Source organism: Ursus maritimus, unplaced genomic scaffold (assembly GCF_017311325.1).
Source record: "Ursus maritimus isolate PB19 unplaced genomic scaffold, ASM1731132v1 scaffold_4, whole genome shotgun sequence".
NCBI classification, from domain to species: domain Eukaryota; kingdom Metazoa; phylum Chordata; class Mammalia; order Carnivora; family Ursidae; genus Ursus; species Ursus maritimus.
In genome coordinates, this window is record NW_024426552.1 from 40,653,667 (window position 1) to 40,677,102 (window position 23,436).

A 23,436-nucleotide genomic window follows, 5' to 3' on the forward strand; every position below is an offset into this window, starting at 1 on the left:
TCATTTCTACATTTAATGCACCAGTTTGGGCCCCTGCGAAATGTGGGCAGAGCCTGGTAGATGACAGACCATTGCAAACTCAACCCAGTAGTGATACAAGTGCGGCCACCGTGTCAGATATAATATCTTTGCTAAAGCAGAATAACATGACCTTAGATATCTAGTAATTAGCTATTGATTTGGAAAATGTAGTTTTCCATCCCAACAGAATAAAACATCAGAAAAAGTTCATATTCATATAGGACAGACAACAGGATACATTTATAGTTTTTCCTCAAGGGTCTACTAACTCTCCTGTCCTCTGTCATATTACACTCTGGAGATATCTGGACCATCTGAATATAATACTAGTCCACTCTGTTAACAACATCATGCTAATTAGACCAAAATGAGTAAGAAGTGGTTAGTACATTGGAGGCCTTGGTGAGACACATGTACTCTCCATGGTGGGAGATAAACCCTCCAAAGATCCATGGGCTGGCTACATTAAGTGCAGGTTTTCGAGGTTGAATGATCTGGGGGGCACGCCAGGAGATCCCCTCCTAAATTAAAGGACAAATTATTGCATTTTTCGCCTTCCCAACAAAGTAGGAAACTCAACGCCTGGTAGGCTTCTTTGGGTTCTGGAAACAGCACATTTCACACCTGGGATTACTTTTTCTACCCATATACTGGATGACACAAAAAGCTGACAGCTCTGAGTGGAGCCTAGAGCAAGAGAAGGTCCCATAGCAGGTCCAGGCTGTGGTTTCAAGTAGTCCTGCCACTTGCTCCATACAATAGACAGACCCTATGGCATTAGAGGTATCTGTGTGGGCAAAAGATGCCACATGGGGTTTTTGATAAGCCCTAGAGGGAAAGTCAGAACTTAGTCCAGAATTTAGGTTCTGGAGCAAACCATGCCATACATGGTGGAGGATTATATAGCTTTTATAAACAGCTCCTAACAAGCTACTGCATCCTGATAGAGACAGAATGCTTGACCATAGGACATCAAGTGGCCAGGCAACTAGAACTGCCCATCATGAACTGAATGCTGTCAGATCCACCAAGGTGTAAGGGTGGGCAGGCCCAGCAACCAGATGGAAGTTTGACACACAGGATCAAGCACAGGCAGGACTAGAGAACACAAGCCCCTACACAATCAGCAAGAGCAGATCCTCCATGATAGCAGATCCTCCACTGATGATGCACTAGCATTATTCACTCACCATCCACCTGTGGCCCCTTGGGAGATCTCTTTTTTTTAAAGATTTTTATTTATTCATTTGAGAGAGAGAGAGAGAGAGAGAGAGAGAGAAAACGCACAAGCAGGGTGAAGTGTAGAGGGAGAAGCAGACTCCCCGCTAAGCAGGGAGCCTGATGTGGGGCTCCAGGATCATGACCTGAGCCGAAGGCCAACGCTTAACCTACTGAACCACACAGGTGCCCTGGGAGATCTCTTGACAAGCTGACTAGGAAGGAAAAGCCCAAACATTGTTCTTAGATTGGTGGGCTTGGTATGTGGGTATCAGCAAGTATAGCAACTCCAGCCTGAGAAAGCCGTGGTGACCAGGAATGAGGATCTGGGTCATACCACCAGGCAAAGCACCAAGACCTTAAGACTGATGGGGATCTATAATTGTTACTGGAAGGCTTTGAGACCAGCTGCAGTATTGAGGGGTGTAGTGTGTCCTAAGTTTCTCCTAGGAAGAGAGACCCATCAGACTCCTGGAAGAGCTGATCCCATAATTCAGTGAAGTGGATCTGGGAGGCACAAGGGGTGGACTGTAGTGGACACAGCAATGCCTTGCCCAGAGCTCCCTTTAGCAGTTGAGGCCTTATTACTTCAGTTGTTAGGAACGCTGCCATCAGAGAGTGTGTGGCTGCTGGCCCACTTTCGGGATTGCATTAGCTGAGAGTTATCTTGCTTCATGTCCCTTTCTCAGAGTGGCTCACGTCCGGTGACTCACTGATGCTGTGTATAAAGGCCTGGCCCTTTTGGCCCTAACTATGGTAGTTTTGGAGTTTCATTCTGTCTTCATAATTCACTCTAAAAATGCTGAGGCATTCCACTGATGGTATGCTAAAATTTGATTTATCCCTTTTTTCATTCCTGCTGCTTTCCTCCCTTTCTTTCCATAAATGTTGATCCCAGGAGCACTTCCCAATAAACCTTCTTTACTCTAATCTTTGTCTCAGAATCTGCTTCCTGGAACATCCAATCTGTGACAATGCTTTATGCATGTTAAAGCTATCTGTCTATCATCTATCTGTCTATCTGTAACTATCTATCTATCTATCTATCTATCTATCTATCTATCTATCTATCCTGTTCACCCTAAAATCAAGAGTAATATGAGTTGTTCAATATTGTAAAATGTTCTTTAGCCTCTCTCTGCAACTGTGCAAATACTGCACTAATTTTTTATTGCCTCTGGAGCCACAGACTGGAAAATAAAGACAGGCAAGAAAATGGGCACTATTGGGGAATGATAGTTTGTTCAACAGAAACCTATTGCATTTGTGTTATCTGAGGAGGCTTTGACAAGTTAGCTTGTTTTTTCTCTTCCATTAAGTGCTTCCACCGCTTGAATCTTCCCTGCTTTCTGAAATAATGTCTGTTTCTTGGGTCAGTAGTGACACAATCCACGCATGGTCATGGCATTTGGACACAGTTGACTTTTATTTAGAAGATAGAGGGAAACAGATGTGGAGAAGTATGTTCCTGGAGCCTGAACAGTACTAGTCAAAGTGCAGATGTTTAGAGTTATAAGTTGCACTGTGCCAACAATGAGCACCAGATCCTGTGTGACACAGGCACCCATGTGTTATTTAATGTGTGTGTGTGTGTGTGTGTGTGTGTGTGTGTGTGTGTCTGTGTGAGAGAGAGAGAGAGATGCAGGACCCCTCAAAACATGGGATTTAGAGAGGGTCCCTCATGCCCAGTTCTAAGGGTAAGGCTGAGGCTAGGATAGCAGTGGATGACATTCCTAGATAATTTGGAGAGTTAAGTGGTCTTATAAACTAGTTCTGGGTTCCCCTGTGGCCCCACAACCTGATTCTTACTCTAGTGTTGTAGCAGACTCAGGGCTCAGGGGTTGGTTTAAGGTTTTGGATTTAGAGGCCTTGCTGGGTCATGGAAGAGTTTAACACCACTTTTTGAAAATGAAAATGCAGTTTTTCTTGGGAAAAAGGCCCATTTCTGGGAAACACATAAACTGATTGACCCTTAAGGCAGTGTAGTATAGGGGAGAGAGTACGATCTGGAGTAGAGGATGAGGCAGCAAGGCTATTAACATTTCTCTTTCCCTTTTATTTTTCAAACATGAAGGAGCATATTTGAGAGGGAAAGGGAATGAATCTGGTTTAAACTATTTGAATTTGAGGTGCCTATGGGATTTTCAAGTGGAGAGGTTCAGTGTTTATTTGAAAAGTGTGGATCTAGAGCTCAGGATAAAGGTCTGACTAAAAATATGTATTTTAGGGGTGCCTGGGTGGCTCAGTCTGTTAAGCATCTGCCTTTTGGCTCAGGGCATGATCTCAGGATCCTGGGATCGAAACCCCGCATCGGGAATCCCTTCTCAGCGGGGAGTCTGCTTCTCCCTCTGCCCTTCCTTGTGCACTCGCGTGCTCTCTATCTCAAATAAATAAATAAAATCTTTTAAAAAATACGTATTTTAGATGATAACTGAAGCCAGAGAGTGAGTCAGGTAGCCCCAGCAAGGGATACAGATTGAAAAACCAAGGACAGAATTCTGAGAAAGCTCAATACATGTGGGACTTGGACAGAAAGGAGTGCAGAACTGAAATGGAGGATATGGCCTCCCATCAATATTACAGCACGTATCTCTATACATTCTTTTTCTTCCCTTTAAAAAAATTGCGGCAAAGTACACAAAATATTTACCATCTTCACCACTTTTAAGTGTATGGTCCATTGACATTAAGTACATTCACATTGTTGTGTAACCGTCACCACCATCCATTTCCAGAACTCTTTCATCTTTCCAAACTGAAATTCTGTACCCATAAAACACTAACTCCCCATGATCTCCTCCCTCAGCCCCTGGCAACCACCGTTCTACTTTCTGTCTTTATGAATTTGACTACTCTATGCATTTGACTACCTCATATAAGTGGAATCATACAATGTCCTTTTGTGACTGGCTTATTTCATTTAGCATAATGTCCTTATATTAGTCTGCTTGGGCTGCTAGAACAAAATACCACAGACTGGCTGGTTTAAACAACAGACACTTCCTTTCTAACAGTCCTGGAGGCTCAGAAGTCCAAGATTAGGTGCTGGTAGATTTGGTTTCTCTGACAGCTCTCTTCCTGGCTTGTAGACAGCCACCTTCTTGCTATGACCTCACATGGCCTTTCCTTCGTGTGTGTGCCTAGAGAGAGAGTGAGTGAACACTGGTATTTCTTCTTATAAGGACACTAATCCTGTCAGATCAGGGACCCACTCTTATGACCTCATTTAACCTTAGTTACTTCCTTAAAGGCCCCATCTCCATATACAGACTACACTGGGGGTAAACACTTCAACTTACGAATTTTGGGGAGATGCACACATTCCATCGTCCATAATAATCCTCAAGTTTTCTGTACATTATTTACACGGAATTGGAGTCCTATTCTATGTTTAGTTCCAGAACATGGTTTTTTAAAATGTAATTTTTGTAGTTACAGAGTACTGTAAAGCTTAGAGCAGCAACAAGAAAAATCCACTAGAAATTTCCTTCATCCTTTCCCAGGCCAGATTTCTGTTACTCAGAGACAATCACTTTGAAATCTTTTAACTGTTTCTTCTGGCATCACCTCCATATTTCTAAATAGCTGATTTACACTTTTATTTCTTGATTTTTAATTTTTATACATCAGTTATGACTTCCTACAATGGAAAGATTCAATTATCTTATACCTCCCACTCCATATATAACCACACTTTTCCCACATTCTCCTAATATATTGTTGTTATTTATTAAATCAATATTAAGTGTTTATATTTTGTCTGTGTAAATATTATTCAAAGCTGAACCATAAGAAGGAATAATTAAGAGCATAGAAGCCACCAGACAGCTTCGCTTCAAATCCTGGTTTTGTCACTTAATAGCTGTGTGATCTTAGGTAAATCTCTTAATCTCTCTCTCCCTCGCTTTCCCTATATTTAGAATGAAAATAACAATATCTATTTTATTTATTTATTTTTTAAAAAGATTGTTTATTTATTTATTTATTTTTGCGAGAAAGAGAGAGAGCGCGAGAGAGAGGACGAGCGAGGGGGAGGGACAGAGGGAGAAGCAGACTCCCCGCTGAGCAGGGAACCCAATGCAGACTTGATCTCAGGACCCTGGGATCATGATGTGAGCCAAAGGCAGATGCCCAACTGACTGAGCAACCCAGGCACCCCAACAATATCTATTTTATAGGATTGCTGTGATAATTAAATGATTAAGCACTCAGTAGTACTTAGAAATTGGCATATATTATTGTTATTCCTTGTATATATTTTCACTTCCCTTCAATTCTGTTTTTGCTTCATGTATTTTGGGGCTTTGTCATTAGGTCCATATACATTTATAATTGTCATATCTTCTTTATAGATTGACATTTTCATCATTATAAATGGCCCTTCTTAGTCTCTAATAACAATGTGTGTCTTAAGGCCTAATTTTTCTGGTATTAATATAACCATTCCAGGTCCCTTTTGGTTACTGTTGCATGGTATAACTTTTTTATCCTTTGATTGCCAACCTGTTTGTGTCTTTGATTCTAAATGTCTTTTGTAGGTAGCATAGATCATATTTTAAAAATCCATTCTGCAATCTCTGGTTTTAAATTGAAGTGTTTAAGGGGTACTTGGCTGGCTCAGTCAGTGGAGCATGTGACTCTTGATCTTGGGATTATAAATTCAAGCCCTACATTCGGTGTAGAGATTACTTAAAAATAAAATCTAAATAAATAAATAAATAAATAGGAGTGTTTAATACATTTATATGTAATGCAACCCCTGATAAGTTATAATTTATATCTGCCATTTTGCTATTTGCTTTCTTTTCTTTTCTTTCACAGTAACATTTCATTTTTTATTTAAGCAATCAATTTAAATAGAATGAATTAACATATAGTGTATTATTAGTTTCAGAGGTAGAGGACATTGGTGCATCAGTCTTATATCACACCCAGTGCTCATTACATCACTTGCCCTCCTTAATGTCCATCACCCAGTTACCTCATCCCCCCACCCCCTCCCCGCCAGCAACCCTTTGGTTTCCTATGATTAAGAGTCTCTTATGGTTTGTCTCCCTCTCTGATTTCATCTTGTTTTATTTTTCCCTCCCTTCTCCTATGATCCTCTGCCTTGTTTCTTAAATTCCACATATGAGTGAGATCATATGATAATTTTCTTTCTCTGATTGACTTATTTCGCTTTGCTATTTGTTTTCTATATGACTTATGTCCTTTTTGTTCCCCTGTTTCTCCACTCTTGCCTTCTTTTATGTCAAGTAGATGTTGGCTAGTTTACCATTTTCATTCGCTTGTCATTTCTTTTATTATATTTTAAAATATATTCTCTTAGTAGCTGTCCTGGGAATTACAACGAACGACTTAACAAATCGAGTTCAGATCAATACCAATTTAATTGCAAATCTTTGCTCCTAATAGCTTCATTCCCTACCCACTCCTTTGCATTGTTATTATCATATAAATCGCATCTTTATACACTGTATGCACATCAACATAGATTTATTCATATTGCTTTATGAAGTTTTCTTTTAAATCAAATAGAAAAAATAGAGTTACTACAAAATATATTTATACTGTCTTTTATGTCTCCTATATAGTTGTATGTATTTTAACCCTTTGTTGAGAGCTGGATATTTAGGTAATATAGCAACCCTGGATACTGATGCTCCTCTCAGTGGTCATTTGTTTGTTTGTTTGTTGACTTGGTGGGACTAATTCTGTGAAGTTTATTCCCCCCCACATACTCGTAGTGTGCATCTCTGATGTCCTGGCTCAGGTCTTTTCCCCTTGTTTTTATCTTTTAGCCTGGCTACTTAGGTTTTGCCTGTGGGTTAGCATGTCACTTATTGGTCAAAGGTTGTGCTTAAGTTCCCTCAGTTAGATATTTACCCTTTATCATTAGATATGTGTGTAGCTGCTCTCACGTTTCAGTGAGTTCACATAGTTTGCCTCTCTCCCATTGAGCTAGAGACTAGTAGCTTGGAGTTTTCTTCTCTAATTGTTCCTGAAAGGATATAGCCTTGGACATTCACACATTCTTTCAGACTGCCAAGGATGACTGTGACTTTATTTTTAATCTTGGCTTTCTAGGATTTGTCCCTGGGTCAGAGTAGCTTATGATTTAGTCAGCGCTTGGTCAGAGGTTGTGTTTAAGCTCTTTGTGCCAGTGAGGCTTTTGCCCTGTGTTTATGGGTCTCTGTGTGGCTTGGGGAATCCCTTCAAGCCTGTTCCATGTCTTTCTCTAATTTTCCTAAAAGGATGCAGCCTAGCATATACACACAGTCTTCCCGATCCCCACAATTTTATGTGATCTCAAGAGGGCTTTTATTGGTTGTCTCTTTCCCTGATTCTCTCTAGGAAACTTGTGACTGCTCTAACATTTTTCTTATATTAGTGGTACTAGCCTCTCCACCAAGATCTCCGTTGTTTTTTGACAATGCTTGTCAAAATGCATGGAATTTTCTAGCACCTTTTCCAAATTATTTCAATTCCTTCAGGCAGAGCTGCAGCATTCCTTATCCATGTGTCCTGCCTTTCTTCTTGGGAAGAACCCTTGAACCACTGCACCGGAGCTGAAAGCAGGCACCTGCTTTTACCTGAGTGACACTACTCCTGCTCTGTGAGATGGTGCTGGGAAGGGATAGCAGCACTTCCTGATCTTTTTGGCTTGCCCCTCCTAGAATAGAAAAATTATTTGAGGATATAATTGTTAAACATTTCCCAGATGTTTTAAACATCATCAATTTACAGATTCATGAAGGTCAATAAATCCTGAGCAGGATGAACTCAAAGAAAACCATGCCTAGACACATCTTATGAAACTACTAAAAACTAAAAGTAAAGAAAAAATGTTGAAAGTAGCTAGAGGAAAATAACACATTACTTATAGGAGAACAACAATTTGAAAGACCGTAGTTTTCTTATCACAAACAATGAAGGTCAGAAAATAGTGGAATAAAAACATTTTTAAAGTGTTTAAAGGAAAGAATTGCCAAACCATAGTTATACATCAAGAATGGAGATGTAATAAAGATGTTTCAGATGAAGGAAAACCAAAAGAATTTGTTGCCCACAGACATGTTGTAAAAAAAAAAAAAAATGCTAAAGGAAGGTCTCCAGCCGAAAGGGAAATGATACCAGGGGGAAATCTGGAATTCAGGAATGAAGGAGAGGCAATAGATAGGGTTAATATCCAGGTCAAAAACAAAAACAAAAAACTTCTGTTTTTTGAAAACAGTAACGACACTGTATTAGTTCCCTACTGCTGCTGTAACAAAATATTGAAAATTCAATGGCTTAAAACAAGACACATTATCTTACAGTTCTGGAGGTCAGAAGTCTAAAATGGGTTGACAGAGCTATGCTCCTTCTGGATGCTCTAGTGGAGAATCCATTCCTTGCTTTTTCCACCTTCTAGAGGCTGCTTTCATTCCTTTGCCCATCACCCCACGTCACTCTGATGTGTGATTCTGTCATCACATCTTATAGGACTCTTCTGCCCCCTTATAAGGGCCCTTGTAAAAAAAAATTTTAAAAAGAACGCTTGTGATTACATTGGACCCATCCAGCTAATCTAGTATAATCTCCCTATCTCAATATTTTTAACTTAATCACATCTGCAAAGTCCTTTTTGCCATATAAGGTAACTTAGTCACAGGTTTCAATATGTAGACATCTTTGAGGAGACATTCTTCTTCCTACCACAACATCACCAAGGATCCACTAATTTTTAAAAATAATTTAAAGTGTTCCAGAGCATAGGAAAAGGTGGAAATCTACCCAGTTAATTCTATAAGGCTTCATAAGACTTATACCCAAACAAAGAGGAATAGAACTAAAAAAGTAAACCAGCGGTCAATCTAAATTATAAATATAATGCAAAAGTCCAAAATAAAATATTATCAAATTCAATATAGCATTGTAGTAAATAGAATAGTGATAATGGTCCCTATTTTTTGTGCTAGCTGTATTAGATTAGCACCAATATTATGGAGGCTATGCATGGGCTGAATAACATGGACTTCCACTTACTAAGGTTGATCTTGTACTAACACTGCTAAGTGCCCAAACCGATAAGAAAATAAGATTATGAAGAACCATTCAATACAATAAGATAGTATTTCCTGGGGGTACCAGTCAGCCCCATGGTGGTAGGATTATTATATGGGACACCTTTCATCATGGTGAGAACAGAAATTTTTCTTCATGGAAATAAATATTCTGGACACACATTTATCTGCTTTGCTCATGATGATTCCTAAGTGCCACCAGAATGCCTTAATCATCATCGGGTTATCCTAGGTAACAGTATTGTCTCTGACCAAGAAACTCATTTCATGGTAGATGAAGTACAATAATGGAGCTGTATCCAAAGATTCACTAGTCTATTACTTACTTCATCGTGCAGAAGCAGCTTGCCTGATAGAAAAGTAAATGAATTACTGAAAGCTTAGTTATAGGATCAGATGTTCCATGTTGAAAGTGCTATACTACAAGAATACAATGGCTGCTTTAGAACCAGTGGCCAATATATGGTGGTATTTCCCTCATAGTGAGGATACACAAGTCTGGGAATGAAGGGGTGGAGGAGGGAGTGGCCCCTCTCACTATCACACCAACTAACCCAATAGAAAAAAAATATATTTTTGTCTCCACAACTTTGGGCTCAGCAGGTTTGGAGGTTCTATTTTCCAAGGGATGAATGTTTCCCCAGGGAATAAGGCCATGGTTCCATTAAACTGAAAGCTGAAACTGCAACCTGGCCATTTTGGTTTCCTTATGCAATTGAACTGACAGGCAGAGAAAGGGGTTACTGTACTGGCTGGAGTGATTGAGTTACCAAGCGGGAATAGAGTTGCTGCCATACAATGAGAATAGGAGAAGTTTGCTTGGAGACCATTAGGGCACCTCTTAGTACTCAGTGGCCCAATAGTTCTGGTCAATGGGAAAATGCAGAAATCCAATAAAGATAGGATTGAAGGTTAGAGTCACTACATCAGGGTAAGAACTATGAAAAGCTAAGGGGCATATGAAATGGATTATTGACTTTGTCCTCATGACCAGCTACAAAAGGAGCTGTGGCGGCTAGGTGTATTTTTGCTGGTAATTATTTTTTTCCCTTCCTTTCTCTTATATATGAAAAATACTGGAGATGGTTGTTATAAATTAGGTTTCAGGTGGAGAGTATGAATTAACATTACTTTATGACAGTATAGAGGCTGATGGGTCTTTTTGTCCTTTCCTCCCTGTTGGAGATGAGTTTCTTTATTGGAGTAAAGGGCAAGAATGGATGCTGAGTGGCTAAAGGGGTGGACTGTGTTGGTGATCCTTTATTTTACCTCATCTGCTGATCAATTTCCCATCCCTTGGTCCTGTCCTATGCCCTGGGAGGCTGACTTCTATGGATTGTATTCTCTAGGCACCTTTCGTAGTTGGAGTCTCTTTGGATTTGGCCAATGGAATACACTTAAAGAATTTTGGAGGAAGAGAGAAGACAATTTTTTTTTCTTCCCTGTTCCCTCACTGATTTGGGCTGTGTTTTATTGGCAGTGACTGCCAATAAGTATACTGGCAGTGATGGGCCGAGACTTCAGCTCCTGCAGAAGGTCCCTCTGACATGGCCCTAGTTCTCACCAAGAAGTCCCTCAGGCTTGAGGGACAAACACCAGAAGCGTTCTCATAAAAATTAGGAAAAAGACAAGGATGCAAGTTTTTTCACAATTATCTAACACTGTTCTGGAAGTACTACTTAATGCAATTATCTGAGAAGGGAATGTGATATTAATTTGGAAAGGGGGAGACAAGATGATCATTACTGCAAATGAAACAAGTCTAAGAGAATCAACTAAAATCTATTTGAAACTTTAGGAATTCCATAAAGAGGCTGGCTAAAAAATCAACTGCAAAACCCAACCACTTTCATATATAAAAACAATAAACAGAAAATGTAAGATAAAGAAAAGATTCAACTTACAGTAGCCATGGAGAAAAGTAAGCTACTTAAGAATACCCTTAACAAAAAATCTGCAAGACATACTCATTAATTCAAATATTTATTGATAACCTATAGTGTGCCAGGTGATGCTCTAGGAGTTATTATTTTTTTTAAATTTAGAAATGCTGCTGAGGAAAATGAATGAGGACAACTAGAAAATATGGGTTCTTATGTAGAAAGATATTCTTTTTTCCTCAGTTTTATTGAGATATAATTGACATATAATGCTATGTAAGTTTAAGGTGTACAGTGTGGTGATTTGATACACATATATATTGCAAAATGATTATCATAATATGGTTAGTTAACACATCATCATGCCATATAATTACCACCATATTTGTTGTAGTTGTTGTGGTGAGAACATTTAATATCTACTCTCTCAGCAACTGCCAAGGATACAATACAGTACTGTTAACTATAGTCACCGTGCCGTTCATTTAGATCCCCAGAACTTATTCATCTTATAACTGGAAGTTTGTACCAACATCTCATTTCTCTCTTTCCCCAGCCTCTGGCAACCACCAATCTACTCTCAGTGTCTATGAGTTTGGCTCTTGTAGATTCCACATGTAAGTGATATCATACAGCACTTGCCTTTCTTTGCCTGACTTATTTCACTTAGCATAATGCCTTCCAAGTTTATCCATGTTGTTGCAAATGGCAGGATTTCCTTCTTTTTATGAATGAACTACTACAAATAGATATATTTACATATATAATATATAAATATAATATATGTATTTTAATTCAGTCATCCATTGATGAACATCTTGGTTGTTTTCATGTCTTGGCTATTGTGAATAATGCTGCAATGTACATGGGGGTACAGATATCTCTTTGACATAGTGATTTCATTTTCTTCAGACAAATACCCAGAAGTGGAATTACTGGATCATATAGTATTTTTGTTTTTAATTTTTTAAGGATCCTCCATACCGCTTTCCATGGTGGCTGTACCAATTTACATTCCCACCAACAGTGCACAAGGGTTCCCTTTGTCTTTACATCCTCACCAGCAATTGTTCTCTCTTGTCTTCTTAATAATAGCCATTCTGACCTGTGTGAAGTGGTAAGATAGTCTTATAAAGATGCCAATTATCCCTCAATTAGCTTATAAATTAAGTGTAACCTAAATTGAAATAAAGACAGGATTTTAGGGGAATGTAACAAAATAATACATTTTATGTCTAAATAAACACATGTGAATAGGCAGGTAAATTATGAAAAAGAGTGATTAGAGAGGCTTTACCCTCCCAGATATTAAAACATATTATGAAGATACTATAATTAAAACAGTTTGGTACATAAAAAGAAAAAAATAACAGATTCAAGGAACATAATAGAGAATCAAGAAATATATCCAAATATATGTGGATATTTAGCTTATGATAAAGGTGACATTTTATTTATTTATTTGTTTGTTTGTTTCAAGTTTTTACTTAAATTCTAGCTAGTTAACATATAGTGTAGTATTAGTTTCGGGAGTAGAATTTAGTGATTCATCACTTACATGTAACATCCAGTGCTTATCACAGCAAATGCTTCCTTAATACCTATCACCCATTTAGCCCATTCCCTGCCCACCTTCTTCTATCAATCTTCAGTTTGTTCTCTATAGTTAAGAGTCCGTTTTATGGTTTGCCTCTCTCTCTCTTTTTTTCATAAAGGTGACATTTTATTTTTATTTAAAGATTTTATTTATTTATGTGACAGAGAGACAGCCAGCGAGAGAGGGAACACAGCAGGGGGAGTGGGAGAGGAAGAAGCAGGCTCATAGCAGAGGAGCCCGATGTGGGACTCGATCCCGGTACGCCGGGATCACGCCCTGAGCCGAAGGCAGACGCTTTAACGACTGCGCTACCCAGGCGCCCCAAAGGTGACATTTTAAATCAGTGAGCTAGAGAAAGATTATTTGATAATTGGCATTGGACAATTTCCTAACTATTTGGAAAAAAATAATTCCATGTGTTCAATAAAGCTGGAGAAAATGTATTCACAATAACATTGAGATGTTACTTGCTGTATTCACCATGTTGACATTTACACAAATGGTTCAAAAGTAATGGTGGGGAAAATTGCTGGTGCCTTACTGGTAACAAAGGCAATGCCACCAAAAAAATTCCATATGAGCCAAAAATTTAAATACTAAAAAATGTACATAAAAATTAGAAGAAAATACAGGCCTTCCCAACCAGGACACACAACCCCAAAAATGTAAAGAAATAATTGATAAATTTTGTATCTTAAAGATTTAAAAATTTCATACTGCAGAAGTCCAAGGAAAATTATAAACTGGGAATATATTTATAACACCTATGACAGTCAAAGAGCTCATTTCCTTGATATACAGAAAGTTCTTACGCATTAATAAGAAAAAGACAAAAAGCCTAATGGAAAAATGGGAAAAGGCAATTCATAGAAAGAAAGATACAAATGGTTAACAAACCGAGGAAAAGATGCTTAATTTCACTTATAATTAAAGAAATTGAACGTTTTTGGAGCAGAACGTGGAATATATATATCACAACTTAAGAGGTGAAAGTTGGCAACATGGATATAATTTAAAATGAGTATCTACTTTGACCCAGTGATTTCACTTCTAGGAATTTATCATAAGAAAATAATGCCACAATTGTCAAAATATATGTGTATGAAGGTTTCCACTTTAGCATTTTTGTAGTAGACCAAGATTGAGAAGAGGCTAAATATCAATCAATCAATCAATAATAGATTGGTAAATTTTTGGTAAATCCATACTATAGAATATTTTTGTATCTGATAAAATAACGTACACAATATATTAGGTGAACAAATAGTTTGTATTCTGTGACCCAAAATTATTAGCTCTATGTGTATATACATATAATGTACCTATATATACATATAATGTACCTATATATCATCATCAATAAAACTTGGAGAGTCAAATGAAAAGTTAACAGTGACTTTCACAGGATTTATCCTAGGATTGAAGTATATGGGTTTTCATGGTGGTTATCAGAAAGGTGGAGAATTTGAACATTCTTATTTTCTGCTCCCATCCTTTCCTAGTTTATTCTTGCTTTCCTTCATCTCAGATCAAACTTTCACTCCCTTTCCCCCACAAGAAAGTCTTCTTTGATCCCCAGACCCTCCCACTTCCCACTTCTTTTACTATATTAATAATGTTCCTTTCATTCATGATATATTTTTTTTGGTTTGTATGCATGTGTGATTATTTCATTAAGGTCTTGTTTCCACCATGAGAGCAGAATCAGAGTCTGTTTGCTCACCAACATATTCACAATAAGCACAGGATTTATGGCAATTCTCCCTGGTCCCCTCTTCCTCCCAATATTATGATGTGGACAATTGAATTTTTCTCAGTCTTATATAAAGGGTTATGTAAGTGCAGCTTTTATTTATTTTTAAAGATTTTATTTATTTGAGGGGGGCAGGGAGAGGGCATGAGCAGGGGGAGGGGCAGAGGGACAAGCAGACTTCCCGCTGAGCAGGGAGCCCAATTCAGGCAGGGGTTGGGGGGCTGGATCCCAGGACCCTGAGATCATGACCTGAGCTGAACTCAAATGCTTAACTGACTAAGCCACCCCAGTGCCCTAAAAGTGCGGCTTTTAGACCTCACCCCCCACGCACACAAAACCAGAAGGAGAACACATCAGAAACAAACAGCAAACTCACACTAAATGGTGAAATATTAGGGGCATTCCCATTTACTTCAGGAACAAGGTTGGGAGGTCCTCAATCACCATTATTCAACATAGTTCTGGAGGTTCTGGTCAATGCAGTACATCCAGAAAATGAAAGAATAAGAGATATAAATATTGGAAAAGAGGAAATTAAAAAACCATCATTAGCAGATGATTATGTATGCATACCCAGAAAAACCAAATGTATCAACTGAAAAACTATCAGAAATACTAAGAAAGGTCACTAAAAATAAATATATCATAATCGTTTTTCCTTAGATAGGCAATAACCTGGTAGAAAACATAATCGTAAAAGGAATGCCATCCCCCAAGACAACAAAACAATAAAATACCTAGGAATAAACTTAGCAAGTAATGAGTATAACCTACCTGAAGAAACATAAAATTTGTTGAAGATCATAAAAGTCAACATAGATAGACTCAGTTTTTAAAGATGATGTCAGTTCTCAAATTAAAGTGCAGATTCATTGCACTTTATGTCACTAAACGTCAACCATTTCGTTCTGTGTATTGTTCAACTTGGAACTTGACACATGCATACATATACTTTTTGTATTTGCATAAAGAAAGGTGGAAATTGTCAAAAGTGGTTGGTGGTGGAACAGGAATTGCAGGGCACTTTCACATTCTACCTTATACATTTCTGCATTGTTTCCACATTAAAAAAAATAAGAAATGTATATAATAAGAGAGAGGCAGAGAGAGAAAGGAAGAGACTGATTTCTACTCAGGGGATATATCTTTTCTCCTAGGCAAGTAGTTCTTCATTTTTTTTTAAGTCATAGAATCTGATGAAAGCTGTGACCCCTCTCCCCAGTAAAATAAACATACGTATGTGCATAACTTGGACACAAGTTCAGGTACCGCACAGAGGCGGCAGGTTGAGAAAGCCTACTCTAGGTTCATCAGTATGGTCAGTGGGGAGACTCCCTGGGCCCCTGGCATACATTTGGCTTAGGGGGCAGCAAAGCGGGTGTGGGCTGCAGGCAGCGACCCTGCAGCAAGGCTAGGTTCTCCCTGGGTGCCCCGTGGCAAGGAGGCCAGAGGTAAGAGGCCCAGCTGGCTGCACCGCCCAGGTCAGGTGGTAGCAGCAGCAGACAGCGTTGAGCAAGGTTAACTCAGGCGCCATGAATGAGGAATGAGGGCAGAGCGGGCCGACCTGGGCGCTTCCCCCGCCAGCAATCACTTTTTCTTCGCGGAAACCCACAGCTGCAGGGCTCTGTGGCAACAGCAGTCCCTTCTATGTATCCCTGAGTTACATCTGTGCGAATTCGGGGGAGGGAGGGAGAAAGCGAAGAAGCCAAAGACAGTTACTCAAGTTGGTCCCCTGAGTAAAGGTGGCATTTACCATCTTGCTCACCTGTCCTTGTGTACTTCTAGAGCGAGCGACAGAGTCAAGTGGCTGACTGCACGGAGGAGAGGCTTTGGAATACAGGAGAGGCAGGAGGGCAGCACCTTCCTCCCTCCCTTTTTGACAAAGCTGAGAGATCAGACCGTTTCTACATTCCTCACACCCTCAGCTGCCTCGCGGTAGTGGGCTGGAATCTAATCTAGGGGCAGGTGTTCAGAACAGCCATCAAATCACAACAGGTTCGTGCAGCATTCCGCCAAGACTTTGGGACTTTAAATACGTGTCTTTCTTTAATCAAACAAGACAGGATTGTGTTGCTTTTGTTTTTATCAAATTGTAAGTTGATCTCTAAGTAGAAAAACTAGTAGATCATTTACATTAACTGGCCAAAATTATACGACTAAAGATTAGATCTCTTTGTGGACTAATTCATAGATCGGATGAAAAATTTGTTTTTAATTTTAAAACCGGTTAGTATGTTTTGAAAGCTGCCACTGGGTTATAAGCAGTAAAACATTTTTCTTGTATTATAAATACATATAACGTAATTAATGAGGCCTTTTCGGTTTTCCTTCCCACTTAAATCCTCCACTCAAATGCAAATAGCATCATTTTATTTTCTCAATATAAAAGGAATGCATTACTGATTTTAAAAAATGAACTGGAAAGTTTAAGTAAGACACTCCCACTACGTACATTCTTTTCTGGGATCTTTCCTCCCATTTCATATAAGGGTGCAGGGAAAATGCTAGCCCTTCATGGCTGGGTGTGGGGGAAAGTAAGAGAAGGGGAGAAGCAATCGGACAGGGAGTAGAGAAGGGAAAAAAACGATCCCTCAAAGAGGAAGCAAAGAGCAACAGATAAGGGAACAGATGCAGTTTCCCCCTGTTAACCGGAGAAAGGCAAATTCCAGCCACAAGGAGCAGCTCTCCTCAGTCTCTGGGATTGGCAGAAGAAAATGAGTGGCAGGGCCTGATGTAGCCAGGAAGAAAAGGGGTGGGTCGGCTCCTGCCGCACTGCTGGTGGGAGTGGTAATTGGGGTCTTGAACTCACCGGTGACGTGGCCCTCACGTGAGCAGGAGCGGCGTTTGCAGACGTCCTTCTAATCCTAGTCCTGGTTTGGTCCGGTTACCAGCTCCTTATTGCCCCGAGGGCGGGCGGGCCTGTAGCCAGGGAAGCAGGAGGAGGTAACTGCCCGCATCCCAGCAGGTCTGTGTGTGTGGATGGGCGCTGCCTGGGGGATCCGTGCGGTGCGGGTGGCGGAGGGTGGAGACCAAAGAGGGACAAGGCCCTGCTTTCTCCACAGCCTTGCACTAGCCCTGGCCCTTCCAAGAACAAAAATGGTGGACGTTGGGGTCCGGATTTCAGGGAAGAACCCAGACCAGGAGGGAGGAAATCTGAAAACTTTGGCACCCAGGGCCTTGAATCGGGAAGGGCAGATACTAAGATTCTGGCCCTGTGTGCTGGCCCATCTACCAAGTCAGAATCTTGGGCTGTGCGTTTGTCATTGCCCATGTCTTTCAGTAGGGCGCTGTAACACTCAGAGCAAGAGAGTAACGAATCTGCTCCGAATCCCTGCAGGTCTGTGTAAAGGTGGGCTTGCCCCGCAGTCCCCGGAGGGGTGGGGGTGGCTGAGGTCCTTGACTTAACTTGGGCCCATTTCTGACTCCAGCTGTCTTCCTGTTAAAAAGGATGTGACAGTGCCTACAGGGAAAATGGCAGTCGTTGGGGGTGGAAATGCCTCGGGGAGGGGGCTCTTCTTTTGCTCCTCAGGTTTTCCCTCCTCCCTCGCCCCGCCTCCTCCGTTTCCAGTTGTTCGAAAGGGGTGTGGTTTTCGCTGGGAAAATGGCCGGCTGCTGAGGGTGGGGGCTGCGGGAGTGGGTGAATGGATGCCGGGCAGGAAGAGGGCTGATGTCAGCGGAGTCCTGAGAAGTGGGAGTAGGGGTGAAAGACCAGGGGTGAGAGGCCAAAAGATGAAAGCCGCTTGACAACCAGGATCCTGAATTTGGAAAAGCTGGTATTTGGGACTCTCTGAAGGGCTGTTCTGTCCGCCCAACTGTCTCTGCCCTGTCGCTTGTTTGTGCCTGTGAATCTTGCACTTTAGGGCCAATTCAACCCTAGAAAGCAGGAAGAAGAGGAAAATTGCCCAGAAAAAGTAGGTCAGAGTGAGGGTGGTGGCACTATTTGGGGACCCCTGGGGTGGAGAATGGCGAAGACGGCAAACCAGAGTGGACCCATGGACTTCCTCCGCACCCCCCTCCTTTCCTCCTCTTTATTCCATTTCGGAGCTTTCAAAACAAAGTGCTGTGCAGGTAGCCCACAAAGAAGGAAGTGGCTGGGGGCGGAGTGTCACGAGAATCCTGAAGTGGGGGTGGGGAGGATCTTGCTTCAAGTTACTCTTTGGAGTACAGCGTCCAGGGTTTGCTCCGTGGGTCAAGCATTCAGTCCCAGAGTTATCAGTCCCTAGGTTTAGTGGAGGAGGCGGAAACTGCGGTAAGGGAGGAAGGAAATTGCTCCGGAGCAGTGGAAGTTGGTATAATGGGTGGAGGGAGGAGTGTCCTGTACCTCTGAGATGGTGGGGGTGGCGGAAGCAAGGGCGAGTTCGAAACCTTTGTGCATTTTTCCGTCTGTCTTCAGCGCTCTCTCCACCACCATCCATTTTGTTACAGGGAAAGGGCTGTGGCGTCACTTATGAAGGAAGTGACTGACCGGAGTGGGGTGGGATGGGGGGAGGATTGAAAGAGATAAAGGAGATGGGGAAGGGAGATGAAGAATTTCAAAGCCGCAGCTCTGTCACAGAGGAGTGGAGGGTAGGGCTACGCAGAACTGGGGCCAGAGATTCCGGAGAGGGAAGTGTGTCCCATCCAGGGTGAGGTCCTTCTGTCCCTTGAGCGTTCAGCATCCTCCTCCCCACCCCTTTGTATGCAGGTTTGCAAGACTGCAGTGGACTTCCAGGCAAGGAAGAGAAGAAACTGCCTGGACCTGTGCGGGTGTATGTGGGGGTGCCACTACCCCCAGGACATCTGGAGGGGTAGGGGAGGTAGGGAACTGATTAGATACCTTACATGTAAGGTGCTGGGGGGGATGGTTGAACATGAGGTTGGAGAATCGGGGCGGGGTGGGGGGGAAGGGGAGAGATTTCAAAATTACCTTCTCCGTGGAGGAAAGGCATTAGTGATCCAGCCCTGAGTCCCTCTTACGTCCTCATCCATTTGTTCGTCCGCAGTTCATTCTGTCTGCATGCAAAGGCACAAAATGGGGAGACTGATGCCTTAAATCTTTAATTCATTCCTAGGTTCTGGTGTATCTGCAAGCTGCAACCGGGCCTGTGGGCTGTAGCTGAAGACTCCGCCCCCAACACAGGAGCACTCCTCTGGGCCAGAGCAATCCCACTCTACCCTGATTAAGAATTTGGTTCAGACATCCAGCCCGGCCAGCATGGGCCGTACTCGGGAAGCTGGCTGCGTGGCCGCTGGTGTGGTGATCGGGGCTGGCGCCTGCTACTGCGTGTACAGACTGACCTGGGGAAGAGATGAGAGTGAGAAAATCTGGGACGACGATGAGGAAGACGATGAGGAAGAAGCTAGTGATATTGTCGAGGCTGGGGCGGAGACTGGGAAGGGGACTAATACTAATGCTGGGGTGGGGGCTGGAGCTAGACTTCAGGGTGAATCAAAGGTCAAAGCTGAGGTGGGCCTGGAACTCCAAAGTGGTTCAGATGTAAAGGCAGAGGCCCATGTGGGGGCCCAGAGTGGAGGTGGCCTAGAGGCCAAAGCCAAAGCCCTTTTCAGCACTCTGAAGGAACAGGCAAGTGCAAAGGCGGGCAGAGGAGCCAGGTTGGGCACTATCTCTGGGAACAGGACCCTTGCACCCAGTTTACCCTGCCCAGGAGTCAGGGGTGGAGGCTGCCACCCCACCAGGAGTGGGGCTAGGGCTGGAGGTAGGGCAAGTGGAAAAACCAAGGGAAAAACCAGAGGTAAAAGCACCAGGACTCCAGCCACAGCATGGCCTGTTCGCAGGGGCAAGTTCAACTTTCCCTATAAAATTGATGATATTCTGGGTGCTTCTGACCTTCAAAAGGTTCTTAACATCCTGGAAAGATCAAATGATCCTTTTATTCAAGAAATAGCCTTGGTCACTCTGGGTAACAATGCAGCATATTCTTTTAACCAAAATGCCATTCGTGAGTTGGGCGGTCTTCCAATTATTGCAAAACTGATAAAAACGAAAGATCCTATTATTAGGGAAAAAGCTTACAATGCCCTTAATAACTTGAGTGTGAATGCTGAAAATCAGGGAAAGATTAAGACATATATCAGTCAAGTGTGTGATGATACCATGATCTGTCGCTTGGACTCAGCTGTGCAGATGGCTGGACTAAGACTGTTAACCAACATGACCGTGACTAATCATTACCAACATTTGCTTTCCTATTCTTTTCCAGACTTTTTTGCTTTGTTATTCCTGGGAAATTACTTCACCAAGATTCAGATTATGAAACTGATTATAAACTTTACTGAAAATCCAGCCATGACGAGAGAGCTGGTCAGTTGTAAAGTACCCTCAGAATTGATTTCCCTCTTTAATAAAGAATGGGACAGAGAGATTCTTCTCAATATCCTTACTCTATTTGAGAATATAAATGACAACATAAAAAGTGAAGGGCTTGCATCATCTAAGAAGGAATTCAGCAGAAGTTCCCTTTTTTTCTTATTCAAAGAATCTGGAGTGTGTGTTAAGAAAATCAAGGCATTAGCAAATCACAATGATCTGGTGGTGAAAGTAAAAGTCCTAAAAGTATTGACCAAACTCTAACTGGGAGTATGTCTGAAACAATATCGAGATAATTTTTAGTGTGCACTGGGAACAATGCATTTTGTAAATTCTTTGTTTTCCACTGTGCTTACATGGCAAAGATCCTTTCAGCTCCTACTTTGGAATAATGAATCAAGGGTCATCAACAGTGATGTTACTTGTGGTGGCTGGTTTTAGTCTGGACCATTTTAATGATTTAATGAATACTAGAGCTTGTATAAAGAAAGCATTTATTGATTCCATCTTGCTACCTAGATTGAGATATTTTTTACTCTTTCCTCTACCTAAACTGACAGCAGACTAATCATAAATAAGCTACACTTTTGTATTGGTTTACATTTGTTAATCTTAGACTTGTGTTTCATCAATAAAATCGTATGTTTTAACCAGCAAAAAACAACAACAAAAAAACCTGACCACGTCCTTGAGTTTATGATCTATTTGGAAAGTTAAGGTGTGTGGGAACAAAACTATACTAACAAGGCTCTGATCATGGCCAAACCCTTCCCATCTGTGTAGAAACTTCTGCAGGCAGTCGTGCTCAGGCAAAGTTGTACAGAGGAGGGGGACACTTAGGTAAGTTGGGCTTGAAGGATAGCCTAAAAATGGGGATGTTTGGAGGTCAGATGGTGACTTGGGAGACAGATTCTGTGTTATGTTAAATACTGTCATGGCACAAAGTAGCACTACTGTGTTTACTGGTATTAGATAGACTTCTTTCCCCCATACTTCGGTATCTCTGAAGTTACGACGCATCTTACAGTTGATGGCACCTTAGCATTGTCCCATACTTGGATTAGAAGTATAGTTTTCCTTTCGTAGCGGTATGTAAAGTAAGGATGCATCTAAAAATCAAAGGCATCTTAGATCAGTGAAATTCTGTTTCTAGTCAATGAGAAAAATGTAAAAATGCATTTAATACTTAAAAGGTGTATTTGCTCCGTAATAAGTACGTCGTTTTGGACCGATAGAGGTTTTGCAGTAGTTTGAACTAAGGAAACTGGCAGAGGGCTGAGGGGGAGTCATCAAGCTCCCCCTGCTGAAGGAATGTTAAGTCAAGGGGACCTGCTGTTGTATCACTACTCTACTCATATCGCAGATTGTGATTTAGAACCAACAAAGCAACATTTAATCAATCTCATTAGATTCATGTTGATTTAATTTTTAAGTTTTATGGCTTGAGTTATTTTTAACTTGTGAGTTTTTTTTTTGTTTTAAACTTTATATGACAGTAAAGGTCGGTAGACTATGCCGCTCCAAAATATGCCCCTCTGGCATAAGGAGCTAAAAGCATTTGGCAAGTAGCAGGTACCAGAAAGGCACTCCGACCTGCCCTTTTCTTCCTAAAGGCAGGAGATACAAATCCCATGTGAACATTGTCTTCCCTATACCAGGAGGAAAGACACGTTCTTCTCACCAGAGATGGGGAGTTGAGGCTGAGAGAATTCTGTACAAACAGATCTTGTTAAATAAATTTTGTCGTCCTTTAGTCTCCCCATATTTAGTTACTTTTACACAATTGGCTGCCTGCCTTCAACCTACTGTGTAAGCGCTTAGATTTTGCCACTCGTTTCGATCTTCATTCCCCTAGGAGGGCTCCTATGTCACATAAAACTTACGTTAAATAAATTTGTATGCTTTTCTCTTGATTATAGTGATAATTTCAGACAAAACTAGAAGCCCTTGAGTTTTCTCGTTTTTAAAGAACAGTGTTACTCAAATTTGATAAGCAACACATTTATGGACAAGACGTATATTATAGAAGAAAAAAGTGGGTGGTGCCTAATACTTGTCAGACACTTACTGGCATTTTATATGACTCCTACCCCCTCCACTGAGTCTCCTCAATGATCCTGTCAAGTAAGTATTATATTTTTATTGCAGAAGCAATGAGACTTGGAGAAGTTAGGTAAGTTTCCCAAGATCACTCTTAGTAAGAGGTAGAGCCACTAGCCTTCCAAACTTGAGCAAATTGATTGCTTTAAAATCGCTTTGTATGGAACCAAATGTCTGTATAATGCCTCTATTAGATACTCGACACAAAACTCTGCTTGATGAAGACACAGATGAAGATGATATTCTTTATGTCGAGTCCATAACTTTGTTTCCTCAGACAGGATCTCACCACCCTCCACAACATATTCCTAGTGAGATCAGGAAAGGGTAAAATCCTCTGTTCAGTTACCATCTGCTTCCAGCCCCAGGCTTCCATATACTTACCTTAATGTTGTCTATATTAGATAAGAGGGTCAGGAACCGGTTGGCTTCAAGTTGTTGCATATGGTGACCCTGTCGAATCACATACAAGTGGAGACTCATTTGACACTAGT

The 23,436-nt window shown here is 41.2% G+C and overlaps 1 protein-coding gene across 18 annotated transcripts in view; it reads left to right on the forward strand.

Annotated features, from left to right (window-relative positions):
• ARMCX1 (armadillo repeat containing X-linked 1) overlaps positions 1–21,522 on the forward strand; it is a 37,489-nt gene extending 15,967 nt beyond the window's left edge. For 7 of the 18 annotated variants that reach the window (XM_040621112.1, XM_040621110.1, XM_040621114.1 and 4 more), the window contains 2 exons: positions 19,220–19,331; positions 19,587–21,522. In XM_040621112.1, coding sequence (XP_040477046.1) covers positions 19,730–21,106 — 1,377 coding nt within the window. In that variant the 5' untranslated portion in view covers positions 19,220–19,331; positions 19,587–19,729 and the 3' untranslated portion in view covers positions 21,107–21,522. The other 11 variants (XM_040621111.1, XM_008704351.2, XM_008704313.2 and 8 more) reach the window with 11 other exon arrangements.
• The last annotated feature ends 1,914 nt before the right edge of the window (positions 21,523–23,436 follow it).